This window comes from Heteronotia binoei, chromosome 15, assembly GCF_032191835.1.
Source record: "Heteronotia binoei isolate CCM8104 ecotype False Entrance Well chromosome 15, APGP_CSIRO_Hbin_v1, whole genome shotgun sequence".
NCBI lineage: Eukaryota > Metazoa > Chordata > Lepidosauria > Squamata > Gekkonidae > Heteronotia > Heteronotia binoei.
In genome coordinates this window covers 46118379-46144671 of record NC_083237.1, presented here as the reverse complement: position 1 = coordinate 46144671, position 26293 = coordinate 46118379, and the positions used below count along the sequence as shown (strand labels likewise).

Below are 26293 nucleotides of genomic sequence, written 5' to 3'. Positions count from 1 at the left end.
ACATGCAGAGCCAGGCTATGGGCCTTAGCAGCACAGTCACCTTCTCCCTCTTTTTAAAGGGCAAAAAATAGCTACAAACAGATGAACCCATTTATAGCCCAATTGTTCCATCTTACAGAAATTCTAACCCTCACCCTATTTTCTAACATGAAGAAGAGTTGGTTTTCACCCCCCCCCCCTTTTCTCTACCTGAAGAAGTCTCAAAGTGGCGTACGATCACCTTCCCTTCCTCTCCCCACAACAGGCACCTTGTGAGGCAGGTGGGGCTGAGAGAGTTCTGAGAGAACTGTGACTGGCCCAAGATTACCCAGCAGGCTTCACATGGAGGAGGAGTGGGGAATCAAACCAGTCACAGTTAGGAGTCCACCACTCTGGGGAAACAAATAATCCAGATTAGATTCCACTGCCAACTGACAGTGCTTCAAGCCAAATGTTAAGTGAATTGGCACAAATAGGAAGGAACTCCATTTTGCAGCCTAAAAGCGCCAGCCAGGAGGGGGATCTATATAAATGAGACAACAGAGGCTCCTAGAGGTGGTCAGGCATTCCTTGCTGTTGGGAGGGAGAAAGTATCTCAAGTTTTTGTCCTGACTCCAAGAATGAACTGCCCAAAGACAACAGGAGGATAGAAATGAGGTAACCATGATGAAAGACCTGGAGGAAGCCATCTTGGCCTCTGAGCTGAAGGCCTCTGAAGGCACAGAGGTGGGATGAAACATTGTTCTCCTCAGATCTTTTAAAGGGGCAGACCATGAAACTTTGTCCCCTAAGACCATCTAGATCATGGGCGTCAAACTCATTTGTTATGAGGGCCGAATCTTACATAAATGAGACCTTGTTGGGCCAGGCCATGTCGGGTTGGGCTCGGCCATGCGTGTACCTATTTATGGTTAGATAGCAGAGATATAAACTTTATAATGGACACAGACAAACACAAAGATTTTTTAAAAAACCTTAAAACATCCATAAAATATTAGCACTCAGTCTTAAAGGTGCTTTCTTTGTCTTTGGTTCTTGCCTTCCTTCCCCAGCAAATCAGGAAGGGAGGAGCCTCAGCCAATAGAAGGAAGAGAGGCTTGGCTCAGTAGCTCTGCTGTGTGAGGGATAGAGCCTGGCAAAGCAAGCTCTGCCTCCCCCCTGCCTTCCTTCCCAAGGGAGGAGCCTCAGCCAATGGAGAAAATACAGGTTTTGCTCTGTAGCTCCTGTGCAATTCAGCAAGCCTGGCAAAGCAAGCTATGATGCAGAAGGAAGCAAGAGGGAGGGAGAAGAAAGCAGATGACAGCCAGTTGCTCGGGGGCCAGATAGGAGCCCTCCAGGGGCCTAATTCGGCCCCCGGGCCACATGTTTAACACCCCTGATCTAGATCCCTGGCAGCAACAGAGTCCTACACAAGGCTGAAGAAACAATTCCAAATTCCTTGGCAAGAGTGTAGGTAGCCAGGCATCTGGGACTTTCTTTTGTAGATTACAATTTTCTCCTCAGCAGGAGAGCTCTATGACTTCAAAGCTCTAACTTTTAAAAGAACCTTATGCACCCTATTAAAACCCAGCCGTTTTAGAATGATTAGTAATTATGATTTCACATTTAACAATTATTAAGAAATTATACCAGTGTTCCATAATCCAAGTCACTAATTCCCTCCATTTGCATTCTCCCACTTTCCTAAAGACCTCCGACAACCTCCAGCCCATTTTCAATTCCACAAAGGTCCATGCAAAGCAATACTCTTTCGCCTACATTAGTCCACAAGGCCACTGCTGACTCACACAACCACCCTTCTTCTCAGCTGCCTTGAAGGGGGGGGGGGGAATCCAGAGGTCACAGCAAACGGAGCATCTGAACCTTTCACTGTGCCAAAATGGTCCTCCCGGCCTTTCAGAACACTTCCAAGAGGCATAAACTGAGTGATAAACTGGGGTTCCCTTCAACGATATCCTTAACCCCCCCCCCCCTAGCCCCTAAGACCATTTCCTCTCGTCTCCCCTGGCTCTGACCAAGAAATTGCCTACAGACACCTGAGTTTCATGCACACTTTAGTATATGATTACTGTACATACAGCCAGTCCTACACTGTGTGTTCACAGATCAAGCATACTTCATGGCAGTTCTGTTAGATGTGAAGCGACCCACAGGTTTGTACTTTGGGTCGGGCTTCACCTTATGAATCCTTCTGGACTCTCTTCTGGGTGCACTCAGCAGGACTGTGGAGATGCTTGACCCAACTCCCCATTTGGGGCAACGGCCCAGGGCCTCAGATTTAGCAAGATTCCCAAACCCGGGCTGAAACCTGAGAGGGGCACCCAGTTCCACCTCCATCTTTACTTCTTCCACTTCCTTCTCCCCAGTGCATTCTGGGCATTTTAATTCCTAGAGGGCCTATTATTTTATGAGGACTGGTGAGCCCCTAAGACTAGGAAGTCCAGAGACCAAAATCATTTTGTTGTGCCACTGCAGCGGCAATCTCCAACCTCTCCACACACAGACAGTTGTTGGGGCTGGATACAGTATGCCAACAAACAGATGAGGCAGGATCTGTTCCACAATGTGCTTTGAGACAGCCTGTTCCAAACAACTTCTATAATCACTAAACTTTAATGTACTGAGAACAGACAGGTTTTTGCTTAAACAGAGTGTCTGGGTCCCATGGAGTCTAAAGCACCTATTTCTTCTCTGAGGCACTCCACCCTGCCAAACATTTGAAGAAGAACAGGAGAATTAGTGGTGGGACTCAAAACCAGGTTGATAAGGCAGACCAGGAAGGCAAGGAGAGTTGGGGAAAAGAAGAGGATGTCCTGGCAAGGTGAGAGGAGCAGACATTAGATCAGGGGTCCCTGACATTCTTGACCCTGCAGACAGCTCTGGAATTCTGACACAGCACAGTGGGTGCAGTGACAAAATGGCTGCCACAAAATGGCTGCCTCCGGAGGCGGAGCCAGCCACAAGATGATTACTGCAGCTTAACTTCGTTCACCAAGTGAAGATTCTTGCAGCATGGCGGTGGGTGCTGCCAAAGCAATGTTTTTTTTAAAATCTGCACAGCCAATTAAATCTCCAATAAACATTCAAAAGCCTTTCTGGGCAAAATCCCTACCTGGCCTTGCCCACTTCCTAAAAAACATTTGGCAGGCTTCATACAAGGTATAGGCAAGTGCAATGGCACCCATGGGCACCACACACAGTTGCCAGCCTCCAGGTGCCAGAGATCAGCTCCCCTGGAGAAAATGGCTGCTTTGAAAGGTGGACTCTATGACATTGGGCCATGCTGAGGCCTCTCCCCTCCTCAAACCCTGCGCTCTCCTGGATCCACCCCCCAGGAATTTTCCAAAAGACCTAGCAATCTAACTACTCCTCCCCAATGCTGAGCCTCCATGCTAGTCCACAAGGGGACCCATAAGAACAGGTGTCAGAAGGGGAGGGGGGCACAGCAAAGCAAAGAGCATTTCCTTCTATCCACCTCACTTTGCCTACATCTCCCTCCCCCCCTCCAAAAAAAACCCACACACACTTCTTGTGGGTCTCCACTTGTTGCTTAGCTACTCTCAGACAGGGACCAGTTTCCGAACCTCCCTCCCATGACCCTCTGAGCATGTGCAGAGTGCTTTCGCCTCCTCCCGCAGGAACCACAACAGATCCCACGCTAGAACATGAGCCAAGCGGCATTTCCTTTGGAAAAAGAAATATATATATATATCTCAAGCAACTGCTGGTTTTATGACTTCTCCCGCTCGCCGGCAGCCAGGCAACGGGACGTTCCGTCTAACCCAGGTTCAGGCCCCGATCCCGGGCAGCGCGACGGGGAGGGCTGTGGTGCAAATGCAGAATGAGAAAGCATCTCTGCTGGGATGCCTCGGCCACGGCTGCAGACGTAGGCCTCCCAGGTCTTGGGGCATCCTTATAGCTATATTGAGATGTTGCCTTTCTCCCGGAATGAAGCACTACGGCCCCCGGCAAGATCGGGGCGGCAAGGTCTCGCGAGCCCGGGGGGAGGGGGAGGCGTGCAGGGAAGAACCGAGACTGGGGAGGGGGCCGAGCCAAGGGCTCCGGCCGGCGGGGGCGCCCGTCTCTGCCCACCCTTCCTTCCTTCCCCCCTGGCTGGGCCTGGCCTGCTGCCTGCCGCGGAGGCCTGTCGTGCTTGCCGCGCTTTCCCCCGCCACCGGCCAGGTTACCCGCAGGGCAGGAGCGGCGCTGGGCTGGCTCGCCTCCTTCCCTCTTCCTTTCCTTGCAGCCTTCGGGCTCTCCGGCAGCGGCGCGCACTCGCGGGCCTCCGTGCAGGGCGCGCCTCGCTCATGCGCTCCTCGGCGGCGAGGACGGGGCGGGCGGCCGGGCTGGCGGGAGAAGCGGCCACCTCTCGGCTGGCTCCGGTGCGCAGCTTTCCCCTCCCCTTTTGTTCGGCAGCGGGGAGGAAGGAGCCGCCGGCGAGGCTGCTGTGCTGTCCCGGCTTCAGCCCCCTCCCACCGCTCGGGGGAAGCCCGCCTCGCCTCGCTCCGGAGCGCTGCTGCCCAGGGCAGGCTTAGGTTAAGCCCTCCCTGCAGGGCTGGCGGATCGGCCCCGACGACACATGGAAGGGGGGGCGGGGGATCTTCAAAGTAGGGTTGCCAATCCCCAGGTGGGAGCAGGGGACTCCCCCGGTTTGGAGGCCCTCCCCCCCTTCAGGGTTATCAGAAAGCGGGGTTGGGGGGAGAGATATGTCTGCTGGGCACTCCATTGTTCCCTATGGAGACCGATTCCCGTGGGGGATGATGGAGAATTGATCTACGGGGATCTGGGGTTCGAGGAGGGCTGCTTTTTGAGGTAGAGGCACCAAATTTTCAGCATAGCATCCCGTGCCTCTCTTCAAAACACCCTCCAAATTTCAAAAAGATTGGACCCCGGGGTCCAATTCTATGAGCCCCCAAAGAAGGTGCCGCTATCCTTCATTATTTCCAGTGAAGGCATTGAAAAGGCATACGGTCCTTTTCAGTGTGATGGCCAGGACTCCCTTTGGAGTTCAATTGTGCTTGTCACAACCTTGCTCTTGGCTCCACCCCCAAGGTCTCCTGGCTCCACCCCCAAAGTCTCCAGATATTTCTTGAATTGGACTTGGCAACCATATTTCAAAGGGACACCCATCAGGAGGAATGGAGGGGGGTGCTTTTGCTGTCTGGGGCAAGGGAAGCCACACAAAATCAGGTTCCCCTCTAGGGATTCCCGCTTGGGGGGGATCCATCGCCTCCTCTCTGGATCAGTGCAAGGAGGTTTGAATCATTCTTGGCTGCAGTGCTCCTTTTTATTATTCTACTGATTTTAATGTTCTTGATTTAAAAAAAAAATCCAGTGTATTTCTCTGTTCCTTGGATTGCTTTGTTTTGTTTTGATCTTCAACTCTTTACTGTATATGGAATGATCCCTCCCACCAGGCACAATCCATACCGCCCCTTGCAGTAACGCACATAAGGGCTGCATCAGAAACCGCCTTGAGAAAAGGGGTTGTCTAGCAGCAGTTGGGGTTTGTAAGCTGTTGAAATGTTTATGAACAGTGGGATGGGACAGTGGCTCAGTGACAGATCATCTGCTTGGTAAGCAGAAAGTCCCAGGTTCAATCCCCGGCATCTCCAACTAAAAAGGACTTAATGTGGAAGGGACAGTGGCTCAGTGGTAGAGCATCTGCAGATGGTCCCAGGTTCAATCCCTGGCATCTCCAACTAAAAAGGGTCCAGGCAATTTGTTGTTCAGTCGCACAGTTGAGTCCAACCCTTTGCGACCTGGGCAGCTCATCTTCCAGAGCCGTATCTTTTAGCCTTTTGTTACTGTCCAGGGGTTTTTCTTTGCAATAGGCATGAAAAACCTCAGCTTGAGACCCTGGAGAGCCGCTGCCAGTCTGAGTAGACAATACTGACTTTGATGGACCGAGGGTCTGATTCAGTAGAAGGCAGCTTCATATGTTTATACGTTCCTTGACATCATCCTTCCACCTGGTTTGTGTCTCTTTAGAATTCCCAAGATCTGCACGGAGTAAAGAGGCTGCTAAGTGTGCAAGAGATGCTCTGTTCTCTTCTTTCTGTGTTGTATTCAGTTTATGACACTGAAGTGCCTGATGCTGATTGGCGGAGGAGCTGGAGGTGATGTCAGGGGATGTTCATAAACATTCTGACAGCTGAAGCACCAAAACGATCAAGCTGTTTACCAGCCAGTTTCCCTGAGGAAAAGGAAAGTTGTCAGTTGGACTAGACTTAAAACTCATGGAAAATATGTCTCTAGGAATCTTTCTTTTGGAATATCAGCTGTTGGGTATAACAATGGCCACAGGAGTAAACAGTTTTAAAAGTGGACTAGATAGATTTTCAGAGGATAGTTCTGTCTGTAGTTACTTATCCATGGTGACTGAGGGGGACCTCTATGTTCAGAGGCACTCAGCCTCTGACTCCCAGTGCCAGGAGGCAACATCAGCAGAAGGTTTTGGCCTCTATTCCCTGTTGTTGGCCCTCCAGAGGAACTGGTTGGCCACTGCGATAGGCAGCACACTGATGGACCACTGGTCTGATCAGCAGGGCTCTTCTAATTTCTTTATGCTGCATAATTGGACCTGCTTAACCTTAAGTGAAACAATGAGGGCTAAAAAGTGGGGACAGGAAAGGGTACTTTCACGTATGGATGTGAACAAGCCAAATCCTTGGTAGGAGATTTCTAATTTATTTTTATATTGTTCTGCAGCTTCTCCAGGACCTCACCAAATATGTGAACTAGGCCTCGCCAGCCCTACCCTCTTCTTGACAGCTGGAGTCCAGAGATCTTCCTTCCCACTAATAACCTGTCCAGTGCAGAAGAACAGATATACAGCGACCAACAGAATACTCTGTACAACTAGTGGCCACAGCATCCAAGTTAGGCTTAGATACCACCACCACCACCACTCCAGCCCCTGTCTCTTCCTGAAATGCACCTCACAGCACGTCTCTCTCCCCTACTCCACCATTTGGTATCCCTTCCTGTCTGAATTTAAGCATGCCACAGCCCTTCCAATGTTTCCCTCCTTGGATTTCTCCCAATTGCTTTCTCCCAACCAGCCAGCAAGCTACAACTACAGGGCCAGTCCTAGGCTGTCTGGCACCCTAGGCAAGGCTAACTTCTGACACCCCCTCTGCACTGATAACATCACTGAGTCACATGGGGGCACCCAATTCAGCGCCTCCAGAAGACCGGTGCCCTAGGCAATTGCTTAGCATGCCTAGTGGCAGGGCTCGTCTGTCTGGCAATATGGCCGGTAGTTTCCAGCTGCAAATGCACTGCTGTGGGCTGCCATTCCTTTCCTACCAACCTTAACATATTTTGTACCAATGCTGTTTTCTCTGCGCGAGTTTCTTCAGTCACGTAACCCACGCTTGCTTCTTCAATGCTAACAAAACTGCATTAAGGAAAGGGAGGGGGTTTCCAATGTAATCTGTCATCCTCACTTTCGTTTGGGGACCAGCCACACCAGTGCGTTTTGTATTGCCCCGAACAATCATATTCTGCAGCCAGGAAAACCAAGTGCTTCATCCATCCCAAATTACTGTGTGCGATCAGACCACATTTGCCCACTTCTCCTTTCTGAGCTGGTGGGTTGTTAAAGAGCATGGTGTCAGCCCGACAATAGTGCTGGTCGCGCTTTGTGTTAAGTCGCATGAATAATATGATTTCAGAGTGGCTCAGCAGCCTTCAAACCTTCCTAATTTGTGTGGCAGCCGCTTTGATTTCTTCAGGAGAGTGAGCATGCAGAAGCATTGGAATAAAATTGCAACCGCTTACTCCATTCTTGTGTGCAAGGAAATGCACGGTTTTGGGGATGTTCCCCTGTCGAGGAAAAGGGGTTGCATTTGCTGCTCGCCACCCTCGATTCTGAAAATACATAAAGATAAGTCGCTCACAAGAGTGCCGGAGCCCCTCTGTTCAAAGCCAAGCCTTCTGTATTTAGCAAAAGCAGGCTGCTCGCTTGTTCCCTATTTAAGGGAGGACATGAACTCTCTCTATTACCCCTCCTGGATCTGAAGACTTGAGACAAGAAAATGAAGGGTCCTATCCTTTTGTCAAACCTCGTTCAGTCCTTTTCTCATCCAGATTCCTGGACTGACTGCCGCAGTCATTATAGCCTAAGTACCCTATTAAGCGCTCAGCTCTGGTGAGCAATTCTCTCGAGAAAGCACATCTATCCCAAGCTTTCCCTTTTGTGTAGTTATGTACCAGGTAATCAAGCCCTGGCAAAATGGGCCACTTAGGCATGCAAAGAAACCTGGATGGATCAGGAATTTTTCTTTCCTTTAAAAAAGGAAGTTCAGGAAATAGCCTTCTCCCCCACCCCTTCCATCAAGCGTGGCCCACTGGCTGTGAAAACTCTGGGGATGCCAGCCTCCAGGTGGGACCTGGGGATCCCCCGGAATTACAGCTCATCTGCAGACTACAGAGATCAGTTCACTTGGGGGAAAAGCACAATTCAGAAGGTAGAGTCTAGGGTATCGTCCCCGGTGAGGACTCTGTTCTCCCCAGGCTCCATCCCCAATCTCCAGGAGTTTCCCAACCTGCATCTGGCCATCCTACCCAAGGCCGGCCCTAGACTATCTGGCACCTTAGGCAAGGTGCCCCTCCCCTGCACTGATAACGAGTCACATGGGGGCACCCAGAAGGATGGCGCCCTAGGCAATTGCCTAGTTTGGCTAGTGGCAAAGCCAGCTCTAATCCTATTCCCACCTCCCCTGCCAGTTGCCGGTGGGGGCGGGACTTGGCAACCCCAAGGGCTTTTTTTGTAGAAAAGCCCAGCAAGAACTCATTTCCATATGAGGCCACACCCCATGACATCACCATTGTTTTAAATGGCTTTTGTAGAAAAAGCCCAGTGGGAACTCATTTGCATATTAAGCCACACCCCCTGACATCAATCCAGCCAGAACTGCCTTCCTGTGCGTTCCTGCTCAAAAAAAGTCCTGGCAAAACCCCTATCCTTGCTGGAGACGGGCTCTTTGGTTTTCAGAGAGAGGGGTTAACGTCAGAACTATCCACTTCCAGCCTCTCAGGTTTTCCACTTCTCCAGGGCACCTGGTGAGATGCTCTTATGCGTGGAAGAAAAGGTAGGCGAGTGCTGTTCCCTTAGCTGTTTGTTCCCCAGGTGGGGTTTCTCCAGCCTGAATTGGCAAGAGTGCAGTTCTGCAGTGGTTTCAGCCTGTTTGCATGGGAATCTGCCAGTCACTCTCAATGCCTGCTGTTTGCAGTGTATTCCATACATCTAGTTGCAGGGTATGTTTGGTAGAGAACAGACCACTGTGTGTGTTCTTTGATTGTGTCAAGGTGGGTGGGAATGCAGTACTGGGAGATTCAGGTTTTATGGCTTCATTCTGGATGCTTGCCTAACCCTGCTCAGTAAAACTTCTGCAGGGCTTTTAGGATGGCTTATTGTTATATACCTCATAAAGAGGCTGGAGGCAGTTCTCTCCCCATCCCACACGCATGCACATCCCTATTTGCGGGCTGCTGGATCCAGGGCTCCCTCAACCCTTCCTGTTGTGTTTATCCAGGAACTAACTATATATTACCTTGTTTACTTCCCTTGGTCCTCTCCACGCCTGCATGATCAGACATACTTTGCATGTTCCCAGGGATATGTGTGGCACAATTCAGACAAGGAACCATGGTGTGCAGGGAAACAGGTCTCTTTTTCTGTAGAAAAGCCCAGTAGGTACTCATTTGCATAACAGGCCACACCCCCTGACACCAAGCCAGCTGGAACTGCATTCCTGCTCCAAAAAAAAAACCTTCTGGAAACAGTGTTTATGCCTTCCCCTCTGCCCCCTTTTCCCATCCTGAAATGGCCTCAGGGGGCTCCATTTGCCCCACTAGGAGCACCACTTGGATTGAAGAGGTACAACTCAGCTTCCCCAACAGGTCAAAAAGCAGACCTGTTCTGGCCCACTGTGCTTGGAAAGTGCCATCAAGTTGCAGGGGATCTGTGGTGACCCAAGCAAGGGTTTGCCATTGCCTTCCTCTGCAGAGTCTTCCTTGGTGACCCCTCTTCAAACTACTAACCCTACTTAGCTTCTGAGATCTGATGACATAGGGCTATATGCCATGCTGCCTTCCATCCCATCCAGGGCCTTTACAGGTCAGGAAAAAGGAATACAGAGAAGGCATAGGCCTCATCCTCCTGCGTACTATAGAACCTAGGGGGAATAGAACATGCCCAGCAGTTCCTAGAGTTGCCAAGCTCCAGGTGATAGCTGGAAATCCCCTGGGATTACAGCTGGTCTCCAACGAATGGAAATCAGTTCATAGGGTTGCCAGGTCCGGCTCAGGAAACATCTGGGGACTTGGGGGTGGAGACAGGAGCAAGGTTGTGACAAGCATAATTGAACTCCAAAGAGAGTTCTGGCCATCACATTTAAAGGGACCATACCCCTTTCAAATGCCCTCCCTCCATTGGAAATAATAGAGGATGGGAGTATCTTCTTTTGGGGCTCATAGAATTGGACCCCCCATTCCAATGTTTTTGAAATTTGGTAGGTTTTTTGAGGAGGGGCACCAGATGCTATGCTGAAAATTTGGTGCATCTACCTCAAGAAACACCCCTCCCCCAGAGCCCCACATACCCACAGATTGATTCTCCATTATATCTACGGAGACCAGTCTCCATAGGATATGATGAAGTGCCCACCAAACATTCACCCCCTGCCGCCTGCTTTCTGATAACCCTAAAGTGGGGGGAGGGCTTACAAACCAGGGGATCCCCTGGCCCCAACTGGGGATTGGCATCCCTATCAATTCATCTGGAGAAAATGGCTACTTTGGAAGCTGGACTCTATGACATCATACCCCACTGAAGTCCCACCTCTCCCCAAATCCTGCCCTCCTCATGCTTCACTCCCAAAATCTCAAGGCTTTTCCCAACATAAAGGTGGCAACCGTTATCTGGTAAAGGAGAGTGATAACTCCTTGGGACCAATTCCCACTTTCAAAGATCCCCCAAGCTCCTTTCTCATGAATTGAGCAACTGAATGCTGAATGCAAATGCACAATTAATTCCCAGTAACCATTGGACCCTATCTGTTTTGATGCCCCCCCCCCCCCGCAAACAAACTGCCTAGTGCAGTCTTCAAGGACCACCAAACAGTAAATGCATTTAGTTTCATTTGAGACTTCCTGTTTTCTGAGGAGGGGGGGGAGAGACAGAAATAAATGTGTCTAACCAGTAGGGTTCTTCCTGGACGATAAAGCTTATTGGTGCAGGTAGAACCGCCAGCTGCAACTCGTCTCTGTTGTCCTCCTCGTCTCCCCAATAAAGAACTCTGGTCTTTGTGTAAAAAAAAAAAAAGCTTATTGGTGCAAAAAGAGTCAACAGAGACTGGAGGAGCAGAAGGTGTTGGGCCTTGCGAAGAAACCAGAATCTGGCATCTTGTGTTGAAATTCTTCTGCTTCAATATTATGACCCTGAAGTCAATCACAGAATATCCGCAAAGACTGAAATATCCCTGCAGCAGTTCCGTGTGCTCTTGCTTTTAATCTCTCCTCACCATCAAATTGCAGCAGCCATAAGAGTTTTCAGGGCAAAAAGAAGACGACTGCAGATTTATACCCCACCCTTCTCTTTGAATCAGCATCTCAGAGCAGTCATAATCTCCTTCTTCTCCCACAACAGATACCCTGTAAGGTGGGTGGGGCTGAGAGGGCTCTCACAGCAGCTGCCCTTTCAAGGAGAACCTCTGCCAGAGCTATGGCTGACCCAAGGCCATTCCAGCAGCTGCAAATGGAGGAGTGGGGAATCAAACTCAGTTCTCCCAGATATAGGGTTGCCAAATCCAACCCCAGAAATATCTGGGGACTTTGGGGGTGGAGCCAGGAGACTTTGGGGGTGGAGCCAGGAGACACTGGGGTGGAGCTAGGGGGGAGGGGGAAATGGCGCCGGGGAGCGTGGCGAGCCGCCCTGCAGCTGCCGCCTCTGCTCTGCTCACCGTGGCTGCTCCTCTGAGATGGGCTCAGCCTGAGCCGATCTTGGAGGAGCAGCCACGGCGAGCAGAGTAGAGGCGGCAGCGGCACAGTAGCCTCGCCCGCTCCGCCTCTGGGATGGAAGCGGAGGGGGGGGTGGAGGTGGGCCGGGAGTGTGGCGAGCCGCAAGTCCGGGTCCTAGAAGGGCCCGGATTCGCGGCTCGCCATGCTCCTGGCCGGCCTCGCCCTCCCCTGTGCTGCTTCCGCCTCTTGGCTGCTCCTCCAAGATGGGCTCAGCCTGGGCCCATCTCGGAGGAGAAACTGCGGTGGGTGGGGAGGGGGCGGCAGCGGCGCGGCGGCTTTGCCGGCTCCCGGATCCGGCGGCTCGGCGCCGTTTCCCCCCTCTCCCCCCGCTTCCATTTTTTGGGGGAGCGGGGGAAGAGGGTGGAATCCTGGGGTCCCCTGCCAGGGCGGGAGGGTTGGGAAGCCTACCCAGATAAGAGTCCACACACTTAACCACTACGCCAAACTGGCTCTCACAGAGATGCACAGAGGTAATTTGCCACGGTCTGCCTCTGCACAGAAGCCCTATACTTCCTTGGCCGTCTCCCATCCAAGTAAGAGCCAGGCCCAGCCTTGCTTAGCTTCCAAGGTCTGATGAGATCGGGCCACCAGCAGGGCAGCTTATTTCTAGGAGTGTGCAACCGAATTCTATTTCTTTTTTCGATTTGTTCACTTTTTTGTCTGCGGTTTCCATTTTGTAGATTCGTATGTATGGTGAACCCATATTTGCCTGGCTTTTTTTGTTTGGTTTATCCTGAAAGATCTACACCGGCTCCCTATTTGATTCCAGGCACAATTCAAAGTGCGGGGTCTTACTATTAAGGCCCTAAACAGCATGGGGCTGAGGGACTTGGAGGCCTGTCTCCTCTCTCCTCTCATACTGTGCAGGCCACCGGTTTAAGATCCTCTTCCCAGGTTCTGTTCCCCATATTGCCACTAGCAAAAGAACAGGTGATGGCCTCCAGTTGGTGACTGTAGCTCTCCTGGGATTACAGCTGATCAGTTTGGCTGCTTTGGAAGGTGAGCTGAATGGTATTATAGCCCATAAGTCCCTCCCCTTTCCAAACCCCTCCTTTCTCAGGCTCCACCCCTGAAATCTTTAGCTACCCAGAGCTGGCAACCAGAGGTCAAAACTATTTCTTTTTATCCAGGCTTTTAACTGAGGGGCTCTATGGTCTGCTTCTAGGCTGAGGACTGAATTGTAGATGTCATTTTAGCTAGTGGAATCAGGGCTTTTTTTGTAGCAGGAACTCCTTTGCATATTAGGCTGCACCCCTCTTATGTAGCCAATCCTCCAAGAGCTTACAGGGCTCTTCGTACAGGGCCTACTGTAAACTCCAGTAGGATTGGCTACATCAGGGATGTGTGGCCTAATATGCAAAGGAGTTCCAGCTACCAAAAAAGCCCTTTTATGTCCCTTGCTTGTTTTAAAGCTTGTGATGCTTATTTATTTCGTTGTTTGTGAGGCCTATCCAGTGATTAATTTAAGCTCACAACACATATTGGTTGTGTATATGTATAAAGTCTAAGTGCCAATTGATTGACATGCCAACAATGTTGTAAATGTTTACATTATATAAGAAAAAATTTGGTACAAGGAAAGAGAAAACGATGCAAAAGTCAATCATCCCAGGTTTGCTAAGCACAAGGGGGGGAGCAAAACCAAAACTGGGATTTTTTCATTGTTGTTGAAATGGCAGGGAGGAGATTTTCAAAAACATCCCTTCCGTTTTTATTTATTTGTATTTCTTTATTTTAAACAATTGCATATTGCCTTTCAAGCAGGGTCCACAAGGTGGTGAACAATAAACATCCAAGCAATTTAAAAATACAGTTAAAATTCTAAAACTCAATTAAAAACACATCAACACACTGCAGTAGAAGGGGGACCAATAACTGTTATTGGGGGCATGCCAGACAAAACAAATGTCTTCCCCTGCTGGTAAAATATGATGATGGAGAAAGAAGAGTCTCAGAGCAGCTCACAATCTCCTTTACGTTCCTCCCCCCCAACAAACACCCTTTGAGGTAGGTGGGGCTGAGAGAGCTCTCACACAAGCTGCCCTTTCAAGGACAACTGCTGCAAGAGCCATGGCTGACCCAAAGCCATTCCAGGAGCTGCAAGTGGGGAATCAAACCCGGTTCTCCCAGATAAGAGTCCACGCACTTAACCACTACACCAAACTGGCTCTCAGGTCAACGGGGCTGAGAGAGTTCTGAAAGAACTGTGACTAGCCTAAGGTCACCCAGCAGTCTTCGTGGGAAAGAATGGGAAATCAAACCCGGCTCTCCAGATTAGAGTCTGCTGCTAACCGCTACACTGGGCTGACTCTCACCAAGCCCATTCTGTGCTTGTGACAATACCGACCTCTGGGCTGTGTGGGTGGATGCGTGGGAGGGAATCTGTCCTTCCTGCAGCAAGTCGAACAAGATTGTCCTCTGGAGCTATACATTAGTACCCCTTTGGGACTGGACATGATGGTTGCTCACCTCAGTAGCAGCTTGTGGTTTTGTCCGGGCTACAGACTGCATGCGGATAAAGTCTATCTATCCGTGCTCCACGACCCCCTTACTTTGGTCACCATGGTTCCTATTGAGATGGGCAGCACGTTCCCTCGAAGAGAGAGGAAATGTTTGCTATTCAGCAGCTCTCTGCTTAACAAACCGACAGTTCAGAGATAAAGCGAGCAAAGCCTGGGCTGACCCTCCAACACGCGACTCTGTTTGCTGTGTGCTGTTAGCTGCTTCCTACAGCAGGGCCCGTCTGTGCGCTCTCGGCGTTCATGGTCTGAACACACAATCAGAGATTGCTGACTTCACGGTTATCCAGTCCGCCGGAGATAACAGCCCAGCTATCGATTACATGAAGGGATGTACAACATTCTGAAGCGAAGCACAATGTAAACAACTCAATGCCAGAACTGGAGATGATGGGCCTATGGCAGGGAGACTGGGTTGCCAAACCCCAGGTGGCACCTGGAGATCTCCTGCTAGTACATTTGATCTCCAGATGACCAAGATTAGTTCCCCTTGAGAAAATGGCTGCTTCCACCTTGACTGCCATCCAATGTGTAAATAAAAAACTGCTAAGGGACACCATAAATTTTAAACAACAAGACAGTGTAATGTAGAGGTCAGTGGTGTTCTGACCAAGCTTGCACACAGAAATAAACAAGAGCATGTAGCAAAAATATACTAAAATAAATATACTAGTAAATATTTTTATACTAGTAAATAAATATTCTAAAATAAAATAAAAATATACTAAAAAATGATATCCACAGAAGACAGTTCAAAAATAGTATTTTCAATCGCAAAGGAGTAACAATATTCCAGTATTTAGTTCATAGAACTAAAGGAAGCCTTTCCAAAGACATCTGTTCTAGATATCAACATGTTTCATCCGTCTTCCTTCAGTCTGGAGGCTTATTTATCACTGGAACCCAGTCTTTACAATACATTCATAGAAGACCGACAAGGTTCAAAACATGTCTGTTAGATTTCCATGTTCCATCCAAAGCAACACACACAATGTAACCATGTTCATTTAAAGAAAGAGCCACGTTATACTCTAGAATTCTTATGCCAATGTTTATAAACTAACTTCCAGTTTCACAAAATATACAGCTCTTATCACCACATAGGCTTACAATGACGTTCCCAACAAGAAATGATAGAATGCAATAAATAGCCCCACTACATTGTCTTCCAAACAAACAAAAATCTTGCTCTGTTGCATTCCTAGCCAGCAATAATCCTCCCTTGTAATTTTCTTTTGCGGCTCACTGCTTGTCTTAATCAGAGGTGTCTGCTGCAGGAATATGTCTTCCAATTGATAGAAGGGCAAGAATAGGATGGCTACACGCACCCCTGGATATGAATAATATGCGTGTTTCAAGACCTCTTCGTCTGGTCACCTTCTTAGTCGGAACTGCTGCCAGTCTGGTGTAGTGGTTAAGTGTGTGGACTTCAATCTGGAAGAACCAGGTTTGATTCCCCACTTCTCCACTTGCACCTGCTGGAATGGCCTTGGATCAGCCACAGCTCTTGCAGGAGTTGCCCTTGAAAGGGCAGTTGCTGTGAGAGCCCTCTCAGCCCCACCCACCTCATAGGGTGTCTGTTGTGGGGAAGGAAGATAAAGGAGATTGTGAGTCGCTCTGAGATTCGGAGAGGAGAGCGGGATATAAATCCAAAATCTTCTTCCTCATACATTTAATACATGCTAAATAGGCACTATTTTCTCCTCACAGCAGAATCAGTTTTCATGTTCTCCAGATGACCAAGATCAGCTTCCCCTGGAGAAAATGACTGCTTTGGAGGGTGGACTCGAAGGCATTATACTCTGCTAAGGTCCCTCCCCTCCCCAAACCCTCTTCAGGCTCCAACTCCCAAATTTCCAGGTATTTCCCATCTGAGCTGCCAACCCTTCCTGAGGGAGAGGACGCTCACTCTATCAGATCCCGGAAGAATAATGTCAACTCCTACGAGAGCTATGGCTTACCCAAGGCCATTCCAGCAGGTGCAAGTGGAGGAGTGGGGAATCAAACCCAGTTCTCCCAGATAAGAGTCCGCACACTTAACCACTACACCAAACTGGCTCTCATAGCTTGTCCTGTGTAATTTTATGGAATGCTCAGACACAAAGCTCTTTTCACTCTTGTTTCTGGCTACCAATATCCACTCAGCACAGAGAATATAATTTTGCCACACAGATGTGGGAAAATGTGTTTCTCGCAAACACCAGAGTATGCATGGGTTCTTCCCACACGTACATGAACTCTGTGCAAGAAAAATCGTCTTGGGCCAAGTGCTCCACAACTGGGAGCAAATCTAACAAGAGCAAATTGGGAAATTCACCGGAGTCATAAAGAACTTGACTGAAATCAATAACATCCCTGATCTAATGGAGGTTTGAAGGATATGAATTGGAACTCAAAAGTATGATTGTCTTTACATTATTCTTGTGTGTCAAGTGGTATACATCTTTCTAAGATTTTTTAAAAGATCCTGTCAAAAACAAATAAAATAGGAACCCTCTCTCTCTCGGCTTGGCCTCGCGAACGAAGATTTAAGAAGGGTGCAATAGTCCACGTTTGCTGCAGGCTCGCTGGTGGCTGACAAGACCAATGTGGGACAGGCAGGTCCGGCCACAGCGGCTGCAGGGAAAAGTCTGATTTAGGGTTGGTCCTGTAGCAGTGCGATTCTTCCTCAATCTCCTTTTGTCCTCAAGACCAGAACCCCTAGACAACTATATCACAAAGCCCTCGCTGAGAATTAATTAAAAGCAGAGAATAAAGTATATAGAGTTGAAAATCTCTCTCTCTTTTTTTTTTTGCACAGATTGCATCTGTGATTTATGTCGATGAATGAGCTCCTTTTGGAAATGCCCTGCCAATGAACTTCTTTAGGTGACATCTTCCAGAGAGTATAAGAGCTTAAAGGAGTTTTGAGGCACCTGAAAAATACTGGATTTATTTACAGCACCATCAGAATTGTGCAGAATTAGTCCAGTCTAAGGCCACTGATATCAGTGGGCTTAAATGCTGCATAAGACTGCACTGATAGGCTGCAACCCCTGTGTACATTTACCTCGGAGTAAGCCCCATGGAAGAGCCCTGTGGCGCAGAGTGGTAAGCTGCAGTATCACTGTCCAAACTCTCTGCTCACGACCTGAGTTTGATCCTGGTGGAAGCTGGGTTTAGGTAGCCATCTCTAGGTTGACTCAGCCTTCCATCCTTCCAAGATCAGTAAAATGAGTATCCAGCTTGCTGAGGGAAAAGTGCAAATGACTGGGGAAGGCAATGGCAAACCACCCCATAAAAAGTCTGCTGTGCAAACTTTGTGATGTGACGTCACCCCAGAATCGGAAATGACTGGTGTTTGCACAGGGGACTATACCTTTTTAAGCCCCATGTAACATAGCACAGCTTATGAGTAACATGTGACATGCTCAGAATTGTGTTATCAAACTTCATGATGCCACAAGGCTCCTTTTAGATTTTGCTTTTAGGCTAATATTTGATGAAAGATCCAGGACTTCCTGTGGACAGCCTATCACAGGTGGAGCAGTTGGACCTGCCAACACATTTTCCAGTGCTGGCCAATTGTTTTTTAGAAAGTGGGTGGGATGAGGTGAGGCTTTTGCACAGCAAAGCTTCTGATTGGCTACTGACAACTTCCAAAAATGCCCACAGCCTCAAAAAGATTGAGGATCCCTGTTCCATATACAGGATAGTATAAAATGCTACAGGCTGTGCTTCTGGAGAGGAGGGGGGGCACTATTCCTCTGATCTGTACACAGTACGTCAACTGCATATGTTTAAAGATATATGAATGTATTCTCAGTCTTTTATCTGAATCAGTGAAAGGCCTTTGATCTAACTTGTCTACGGAGCCCTAATTTTTCCTCTCCCTTTGCAGATGCCTTTTCAAATGCCATCATTTTGCCATCAAGCAGTGGATGAGAATCAGTTTTGCTGCCCCTTTCTGACTCATGTAGGCAGGTTTTAAATTAAAGGATAGTCTCTTCCTTTTAATTCTAGGACTCCTCCTCAGATTCTGCAGAGTTGCATTAAAGGGGGGGGGGGAGAGTAACCTAAAGCATGAGCAAAGTACCTCATAATTGAGTCAGAGCAACTGGACTCCTACATGCGTAAAGGTATCCAGGAAAGAGGTCATCCTGAACCTTGCCCAGAGCCATGCTTTAGAAAAAAAAGATCAAGAAGATATTGGATTTATATCCCATCCTGTACTCTGAATCTCAGAGTCTCAGAGCAGTCACAATCTCCTTTACCTTCCTTCCCCCTCCCCACAACAGGCACCCTGTGAGGTAGGTGGGGCTGAAAGATCTTTTACAGCAGCTGCCCTTTCAAGGACCCAAGGCCATTCCAGCAGCTGCAAGTGGAGGAGTGGGGAATCAAACCCGGTTCTCCCAGATAAGAGAGCTATGGCTGACCCAAGGCCATTCCAGCAGCTGCAAGTGGAGGAGTGGGGAATCAAACCTGGTTGTCCCAGATAAGAGTCCGCACACTTAACCACTACACCAAAATGGCTCTATTACACCAAATGGCTCTATTACACCAGAAAACGGGAATTTAAAGACACAGATAGGCATTGGGGGGGGGGGGGGGGAAATCAGAGCTTTTATATTCTACTTTTCTCTGCAATGGGAACCCAAAGTAGTTTCCAATGTAGTTCTCCTTTTCTTTTGTCCTTGCGAGGTAGGTCAGATTGAGAAACAGCAGCTAGGATCCAGCCAGGGCTTTTTTTGTAGCAAAAGCCCAGCAGGAAATCATTTGCATATTAGGCCACACCCCCTGGTGTCACCATCGTTTCACACAGGGCTTTGGTGTAGAAAAAAAAACCAGCAGGAACTCAGCTGCATATTTGGCCACACCCCCTAATGCCAACCCAGCCGGAACGGCATTCCTGTGCGTTCCTGCTCCAAAAAAGTCCCGGATCCAGCAATGCACAAGCAGAAATTGAATCAGACTTTGTGCAATTCCATTTGTGCAAGATCTTGTGCACCACCAAGCACTTCCCTCCCTCTACATTATTGTGCCCCAAAACTGGTTGCACCCAATCTTGCCCAAACGGCAATCCCAAGAGGGAATACAATAAATTTGACAGTGTACATGGTGTTTTTCTTGTGTTTTTGCTTGCACAAGACCTCTAGCACTAGCAGAATTTTTTGCACTGGATCCAACCTAGTCATTGGCCCAAGATTACCCAACCAGCAATGTTCCATGGCAAGGTGGGGATTCAGACTCGGGTCTCCTAGTATGCCAATCTAACCACTGGGCGTGGATTGTGCCATCACAGATGACTTACGGCTTTTAAGGGTTTTTAAGACAAGAGACATCCAGAGCCAGTTTACTTAGGGGAGGGACGGTGGTTCAGTGCTAGAGCATCTGTTTAGTAAGCAGAAGGTCCCAGGTTCAATCCCTGGCATCTCCAACTAAGAGGCATGAAAAACCTTAGCTTGAGACCCTGTAAAGCCGCTGCCAGTCTGAGTAGACGATACTGACTTTGATGGACTGAGGGTCTGGTTCAGTATAAAGCAGCTTTATATGTTCATTCCTTGCCTCCATAACACAACCCTGGTATTCCTGTCCAAATACTAGCCAAGGCTGACCCTGCTTAGCTTCAGAGATCTGATGAGATCAGACTAGCCTGGGCTATCCTAGTCAGGGCTGGATGGCCATTATGGCTTTTGCCTGTGCAAGTCTCATGATCTGCATAACGATGCAGTTACCTAAGCTGGTGGCTCAGTGGCAGAGCATCTGCTTGCCATGCAGAAAGTCCCAGGTTCAATCCCCGACCTCTCTATCTAAAAAGACCAGGCTGAATATGATGTGAAAGACCTCTTAACTTGAACTTTTGGAGAGCCTCTGCCAGTCACAGTAGACGATACTGACATTGGTGGACCAATGGTCTGGTTCAGTATAAGGTAGCTTCATATGTATTCCTGTGTGTATACCTGGATCCTAGTCCAGGACTCTAAATGCTAACCCTTGCTGATCTTCCTTCAAGGCAGGAGGGGAAGTGGTTCAGTAGCAAAGCACAGGGACAGATTAACAATTAGGGCAAATAGGCGCTGGCCTATAGTTTAGTATAGAGGTTAAGTGAGAGCCAGTTTGGTGTAGTGGTTAAGTGCATGGACTCTTATCTGGGAGAACCGAGTTTGATTCCCCACTCCTCCACTTGCACCTGCTGGAATGGCTTTGGGTCAGCCATAGCTCTTGCAGAGCTGTCCTTGAAAGGGCAGCTGCTGGGAGAGCTCTCTCAGCCCCACCCACCTCACAGGGTGTCTGTTGTGGAGGGAGAAGACATAGGAGATTGTGAGCCGCTCTGAGTCTCTGATTCAGGGAGAAGGGCGGGGGATAAATCTGCAATTCTTCTTCTAAAGGTGCCCATGCCTTTAGGGGCCCCAGACTGGCTTCTTCCCCCATTCCCGCCCCCCTGCTTGCAGCCCTCCCAGCCTGCACATGCAGCCAGCAACTGAGCTGCTTGTTGCCTGACTTGCCTGCTGCAGCTGCTGCTGGCATTGTCACCAAATTTGCCTCTCTCTCTCTGCCTCTCCCCCACAGCTTTGTCAAAGGGGCTTTTGAGAAGGTGCCTGCAGGCTGCAGTGGGGGCCACAGGTGGCGGGGCAGGTGCTCCGACTCTGAGATAATTTGTGCTGGGGGCCCCCAAGATTTTGACTGCCTAGGGGCCTCCACAGAGTTTAATCCAGCACTGGCAAAGCACCTGCTTTGCATGCAGAAGGTCCCAGGTTCAATCCCCAGCACTTCCAGTTGCAAGGATCAGGTAGGAGGGGATGTAAAAGACCTCCATTTCAGACCATGGAGGGCTGCTGTCAGTCCCAGTAGACAATACTAATTTTGGTGGGCCGATGGTGGCAGCTTCATCTGTATTCGTCTGAGATTGGGGGAGGGGGGAGAGGCTGTGTGAAAGTCAGGAATGAGCCTCTGAGTTTGCTAACTTCTTTGCTGGACATCCAAAACCATACTGGTTAATTCAGAGATCAACAGATGTTGGAAAGGGGAAACCGACACAAAAGCGAACGGTAGGTGGGAGCTGTAATGCAGCCGCCTTCTAATAAAATGGGCATGTCCTTTGTGTGACAGGCTCCCGCGGGTACTCTAGTTTGAATTACACACGCTATAAAAGATGCCAGGGAGCGTGAATGGCAAAGGCAGCTTCAGAGGGAGCTGGCAGCGGGAGAGTGCCTTGAAATCCCAGCATGTTCAGATTTCATCCATGCATCTGATCTTCTGCTGTTCGCACTTCCTCTAGAGATGGAACTTGCCTGATTTGCAAAGAAATTAAGATGGGAAACCGTCTCTCGGAACCCGGGCTCTTTCCACACTCCACGCACACACACACCACTGGCAAGCAGGAGGCTGAGTATGTTTGGGAGGTGAAACCGTATGTGGGGGTGGGTGGGAGAAGGAGATATGGAATATTAATGAACATCAGATGCTCCCGTTGGTGCTCTGAAATTGTCAGGTTGCATTTCAGTATGTAGCACAGAAATCCGTTCCCCCCCCCAAAAAAAAAGAACCCTTATGCACAGTTTAAAATGTTCACGGTCTTCTGTGCCAAGGTTTTCATACCTGTGCCAAGCTTCATGAGCTCTCACGTACCCCCAAAATGTATACCCCTATAAAGGCAAAAAAACCCTCTAAAAACAACGCCATTGTTCAGGAAACTATAAGAATGTCCACTGGTGTGCAAGGTTGCACATTGGCTGCAACCCAGGGAGTCTGAATGGGGTAATGCATTCAACTGCCAGGCTCCCAGATGTGGCCCCCCCCACCCACAGAGCTGTGCAGATGCAGCCAGCAGGACTTTGGGTGCCTTTTACCCAGGCAGTTGTAAGATGTCGGAGTCGTGCTGTTTGCCGCAATGAAAGCAACCCAGCAGCTGCGGGACCGAGGCAAATTAATGGTGGTCCAAGGAGGATCATAAATTTCACTTTCTCAGTACTTTGTGCTACCCGTAAAATTCTCCTTCTTTCTTTTTTTTTAAAAATCAAGTTCTGTTTTCTCCCTCCCTTTTGGCCACACAGAGCTTTGCAGTCCCAAAGAAATAATGGAGTAATCAGCTGGTGAGGGAGAACGGGAAGGTAGAAGGAAAAGCTGGACTCTTTCTGTTGCCCTCCGGCTCCTGCCACAGCAGGATCTGAAATGAGAAGAAAGCCCAGCTTGGGGGAGGGGGGGGGGAGCCTAAGAGCAATTTGCAGGGAAGAATTCACGGCAAAGGAATGGGTTAAGGCAACCCTGCCTGCCAAATCTCCCTCGTGAATCTTCTACACCAGTGGCTCCCAACCTTTTTGGCACTGGGGATCGATTTCATGGAAGACAATTTTTCCACGGACGGATGGTGGCAGTGGTGCTGGGGGTTTTGCCACCCCTGGCTGCCCCCCCCACCTGTGGCCCATCCTTGCCCCCCATGGGGGTCTTTAAATGGGGGGGAGACAGGGCCGGATTAACAATTAGTCCAAGAAGGCACTGGCCTATGGGCCCCCACACTTTTAAGGGCCCCAGCTGGCTCCCCCCCCCCCCTCGGTTTTCCACCCTGCTTACAGCCCTCCCAGCCTCCACGTGCAGTCGGCAACTAAGCCGCTCTTGCCCGACTTGCCTGGTGCGGCTGCTGGTGTCGTCACCAAGTTTCCCTCTCTCTGCCTCTCCCCTGCAGCTTTTTTGTCAAAGGGGCTTTTGAGAAGGTGCTTGCTGGCTGCAATGGGTGCTGCAGGTGATAGGGTGAGAACTCAGACTCTGAGATAATTTGCAAGGGGGCCACCAAGATTTTGATGGCCTCCACAGGGTTTAATCTGGCCCTGCTAGGTGGCCAGGCAGCAAAAAAGGCCAATCTGCCTCCCCCTCCCATTTAAAGACCCCCACTGTTCAGTTGATCGGGTCCTGGGGAGGTGAAAGGGGCTGTGGGGCTGCTCTGCCTCGCTCTGAGGCTTTCTCCCTGCTTTGGAGCAAGGCTACGCTGCCTCTTTAGTCTGCCTGGGTCCTGGGCGGGTGGGGGCAGTGCAGTGCTTCTGCCTTGCTCCACGGCCAGTTGCTAGCAGCCCACGGACCGGTGGTTGAAGACCCGTTCTAGACTGCCCCAGTCGTTCACTGCAGAGCTTGGGAGCATCAGCCTGCAGAATGAACATGTCGCCCTGTCTGCATGAGCTCCATAGACAGCCACCATACTTTACCAGTCTGTTTTCCTAATGGCTTGCAGGGAGTGATTTTTTTAAAAAATCAGGATAAGCCTTGTCCTTTTTCCAGCCCTACGGCTCAGCTCCAGAACTGCCTTCTGCTTTTCAGCATTAAAGAAGACCGCAAGAAATCTAGCATTGGGCTTATTCCCTAAACCATTGTTCAGTCCAAAGAACTACAGTGTTAGAAGGATGCTTCTAAGTAGGGGTGCCAACCTCCAGGTGGGACCTGGGGACCCACTGGAATCACAGCTCATCTCACAGATCAGTTCCTGTGGAGAAAACGGCTGTTCTGAAGGGTGGACGCTGTGGAATTATCCTCCATGGAGGTCTCTGTCCTCCATTACTAAATCTCCAAGATTCTCAACCTGGATCTGGCCAACCCCCCCCCCCCCAAAAAAACCCCTGAGGCTTGCACCTAGCACTAGGGTTGCCAAGTCCAATTCAAGAAATATCTGGAGACTTTGGGGGTGGAGCCAGGAGACATTGGTTGTGGCAAGCACAATTGGACTCCGAAGGGAGTCCTGGCCATCACATTTAAAGGAACTGCACACCTTTTAAATCCCTCCAATAGAAATAATGAAGGATAGGGGTACCCTCTTTGGGGGCTCATAAAATTGGACTCCCTGGTCCAATCTTTTTGAAACATGGAGGGTGTTTTGAAGAGAGGCACAGGATGCTATGCTGAAAATTTGGTATCTCCACCTCAAAAAAACCACACACACACACACCCAAGCCTCAGATATTTATAGATCAATTCTCCATTATTCCCTATGGGTATCGGTTTCCATGGGGAATAATGGAGTGCCCAGCAGACGTTTCCCTCCTCCACCCTGCTTGCTGATGACCCTGAAGTGGGGGGAGGGCCTCCAAACCAGGGAATCTCCTGCCCCAACCTGGGGATTGGCAACCCTACCTAGCACCCTGGAACAAAACTGAATAGCTGAGACAAAAAAGAGGGTTTTAAAAATGACATTGTACAGTTAATCCCCCCCCCCCCAAATGACAGGTGAAAATAGCCCATTAGATAGAAGCAGGTAGGTGGAAAACTGGGATAAACAAGGGGATTTAACATTTCTAGAAACACCCATGCCTTGCAAAGTTCTGGGGTCTACTGCTGTACACTGGTTAGAATAGCTGTCAAGTAAAACAGGAAATTTGAAAGAAAGAAAAAACAGTTTTGAAAGAACAGATCGAGGGAGTGCCAGGTCTCTTGGAAAAAAACCGTTTGTCCAGTGTAAAAAGGATTAGCGGCTCTCTGCACATGCTCAGAAGCACGCTGCTGGCACGTTGCCGGCTTGAGCCGACAGCTCCGATGAATCTGAGCGCCCCCCCCCCTCACACACACACACACACACTCACAAAATGATCTCCCCCCCTCAAAAAAAACCCCCCAATCCGGCTGAAGTGAGAGTTGGAGGCATCCCGCCGCCAACCAAGCGCCCTTCTCCGCCGCTGTCTGCGTAAATACGCAGTCCATCTTGCGCGGGAGGGGGGGGGGGTGTCTGCACTGCAGCTCCCTTAATTCGAATTCCTTCCCCTTCCCCATCCCTTCCTTCCGCGGGACTTGAGCCATTGTGTCGCTCGCTGCTCGCATGACTCACTGCTCCGTGGCGAAGCTCGCCCCAATCCCCCGGGCTCGCTGACCTCGGGGGGGGCGGACCTGGAGCTGTGCCCGGCCACCCCCGTGCCCATCGAGGGGCCAGCGGGAGGTCCCGTCTTCGCGGCGGGGGGGCCTTCCCCAAAGAGACCACCCTCCCCTCCCGCCCCCTACCCGGCTCGGCTGGCGCGAAGACGGCTTGCAGAGAGAGCCAGGCGGCGGCCACCAGGCGGCGCTGCGGAGCCCCGCGCCAGCCTGAACTCCGCTTCGCTTTCTCCTGCGCTGCTCGGGCACAAGCCCGGGGAGTTGGGCACAGCCGCCTCCGGAGCGCTCGCCAGCCTCCCGCCGCAGCCGGGAGCGTCGGGGCTGGAAAGGAAGACCGCCGAGGGGAAGTTGCCGAGCCCGGCGGGAAGCCAGAGGCGGGCGAAGGGGTGGGCGCCTCCGTCCTCTCCCCCCCCCCAGCCGGCGGCGGCAGCCCGCCTCCTCCTCCGAGCCAGGCAAGGGGGCGCAGCGCCCAGAGGCGCCCTTCCACCGCGGGAGCCGCCTCGCTCTGAGCCCAGGCTGGCAACTTTGGCACGGCGGACCCAGCGCGGGCGCCCGGCTGCTGCACCAGCCCCGAAGAGCCCTCCGGCTCCGGCCACCCAGCCTTGGCGACCCCCCTCTGCTGCAGCGAGCCGCCCTTCCAGAGGGCTCCCCCAGCTCGGCTCCGTTGCTGCCTCCAAGCTGCCCTCCTGGCCAGCTGGCGAAGAGACTGGGATCGCAGAGTTGGAAGGGACCCTCAGCAGGGTCAGTGGCCCAGCCAACCCCAAGGAGTCCCGTCCCTGATGCTCCACCCTTGACCTCCTGCTGGGTCCACCTGACACCCCCAGGGTGCTGCAGAGGCTACCAGCCAAGGTGGGCTATGCCATGTAATGCCAGGACCAGCCGGTTGTAAGTGGGCACCGCCAGGGGTCTGTCACCGTCAGCTGCCAGCGCAGAGAAGCCACCCT

General features: G+C 50.3%; 1 protein-coding gene across 1 annotated transcript; it reads left to right on the top strand.

Annotated features, from left to right (window-relative positions):
* Nucleotides 1-642: 642 nt before the first annotated feature.
* Nucleotides 643-26129, top strand: LOC132583612 (collagen alpha-1(I) chain-like). The gene is made up of 3 exons (XM_060255232.1): nucleotides 643-705; nucleotides 4226-4514; nucleotides 25324-26129. The coding sequence occupies exons 1-3, from the start codon at nucleotides 643-645 to the stop codon at nucleotides 26127-26129; spliced, it is 1158 nt and encodes a 385-aa protein (XP_060111215.1).
* Nucleotides 26130-26293: the final 164 nt, after the last annotated feature.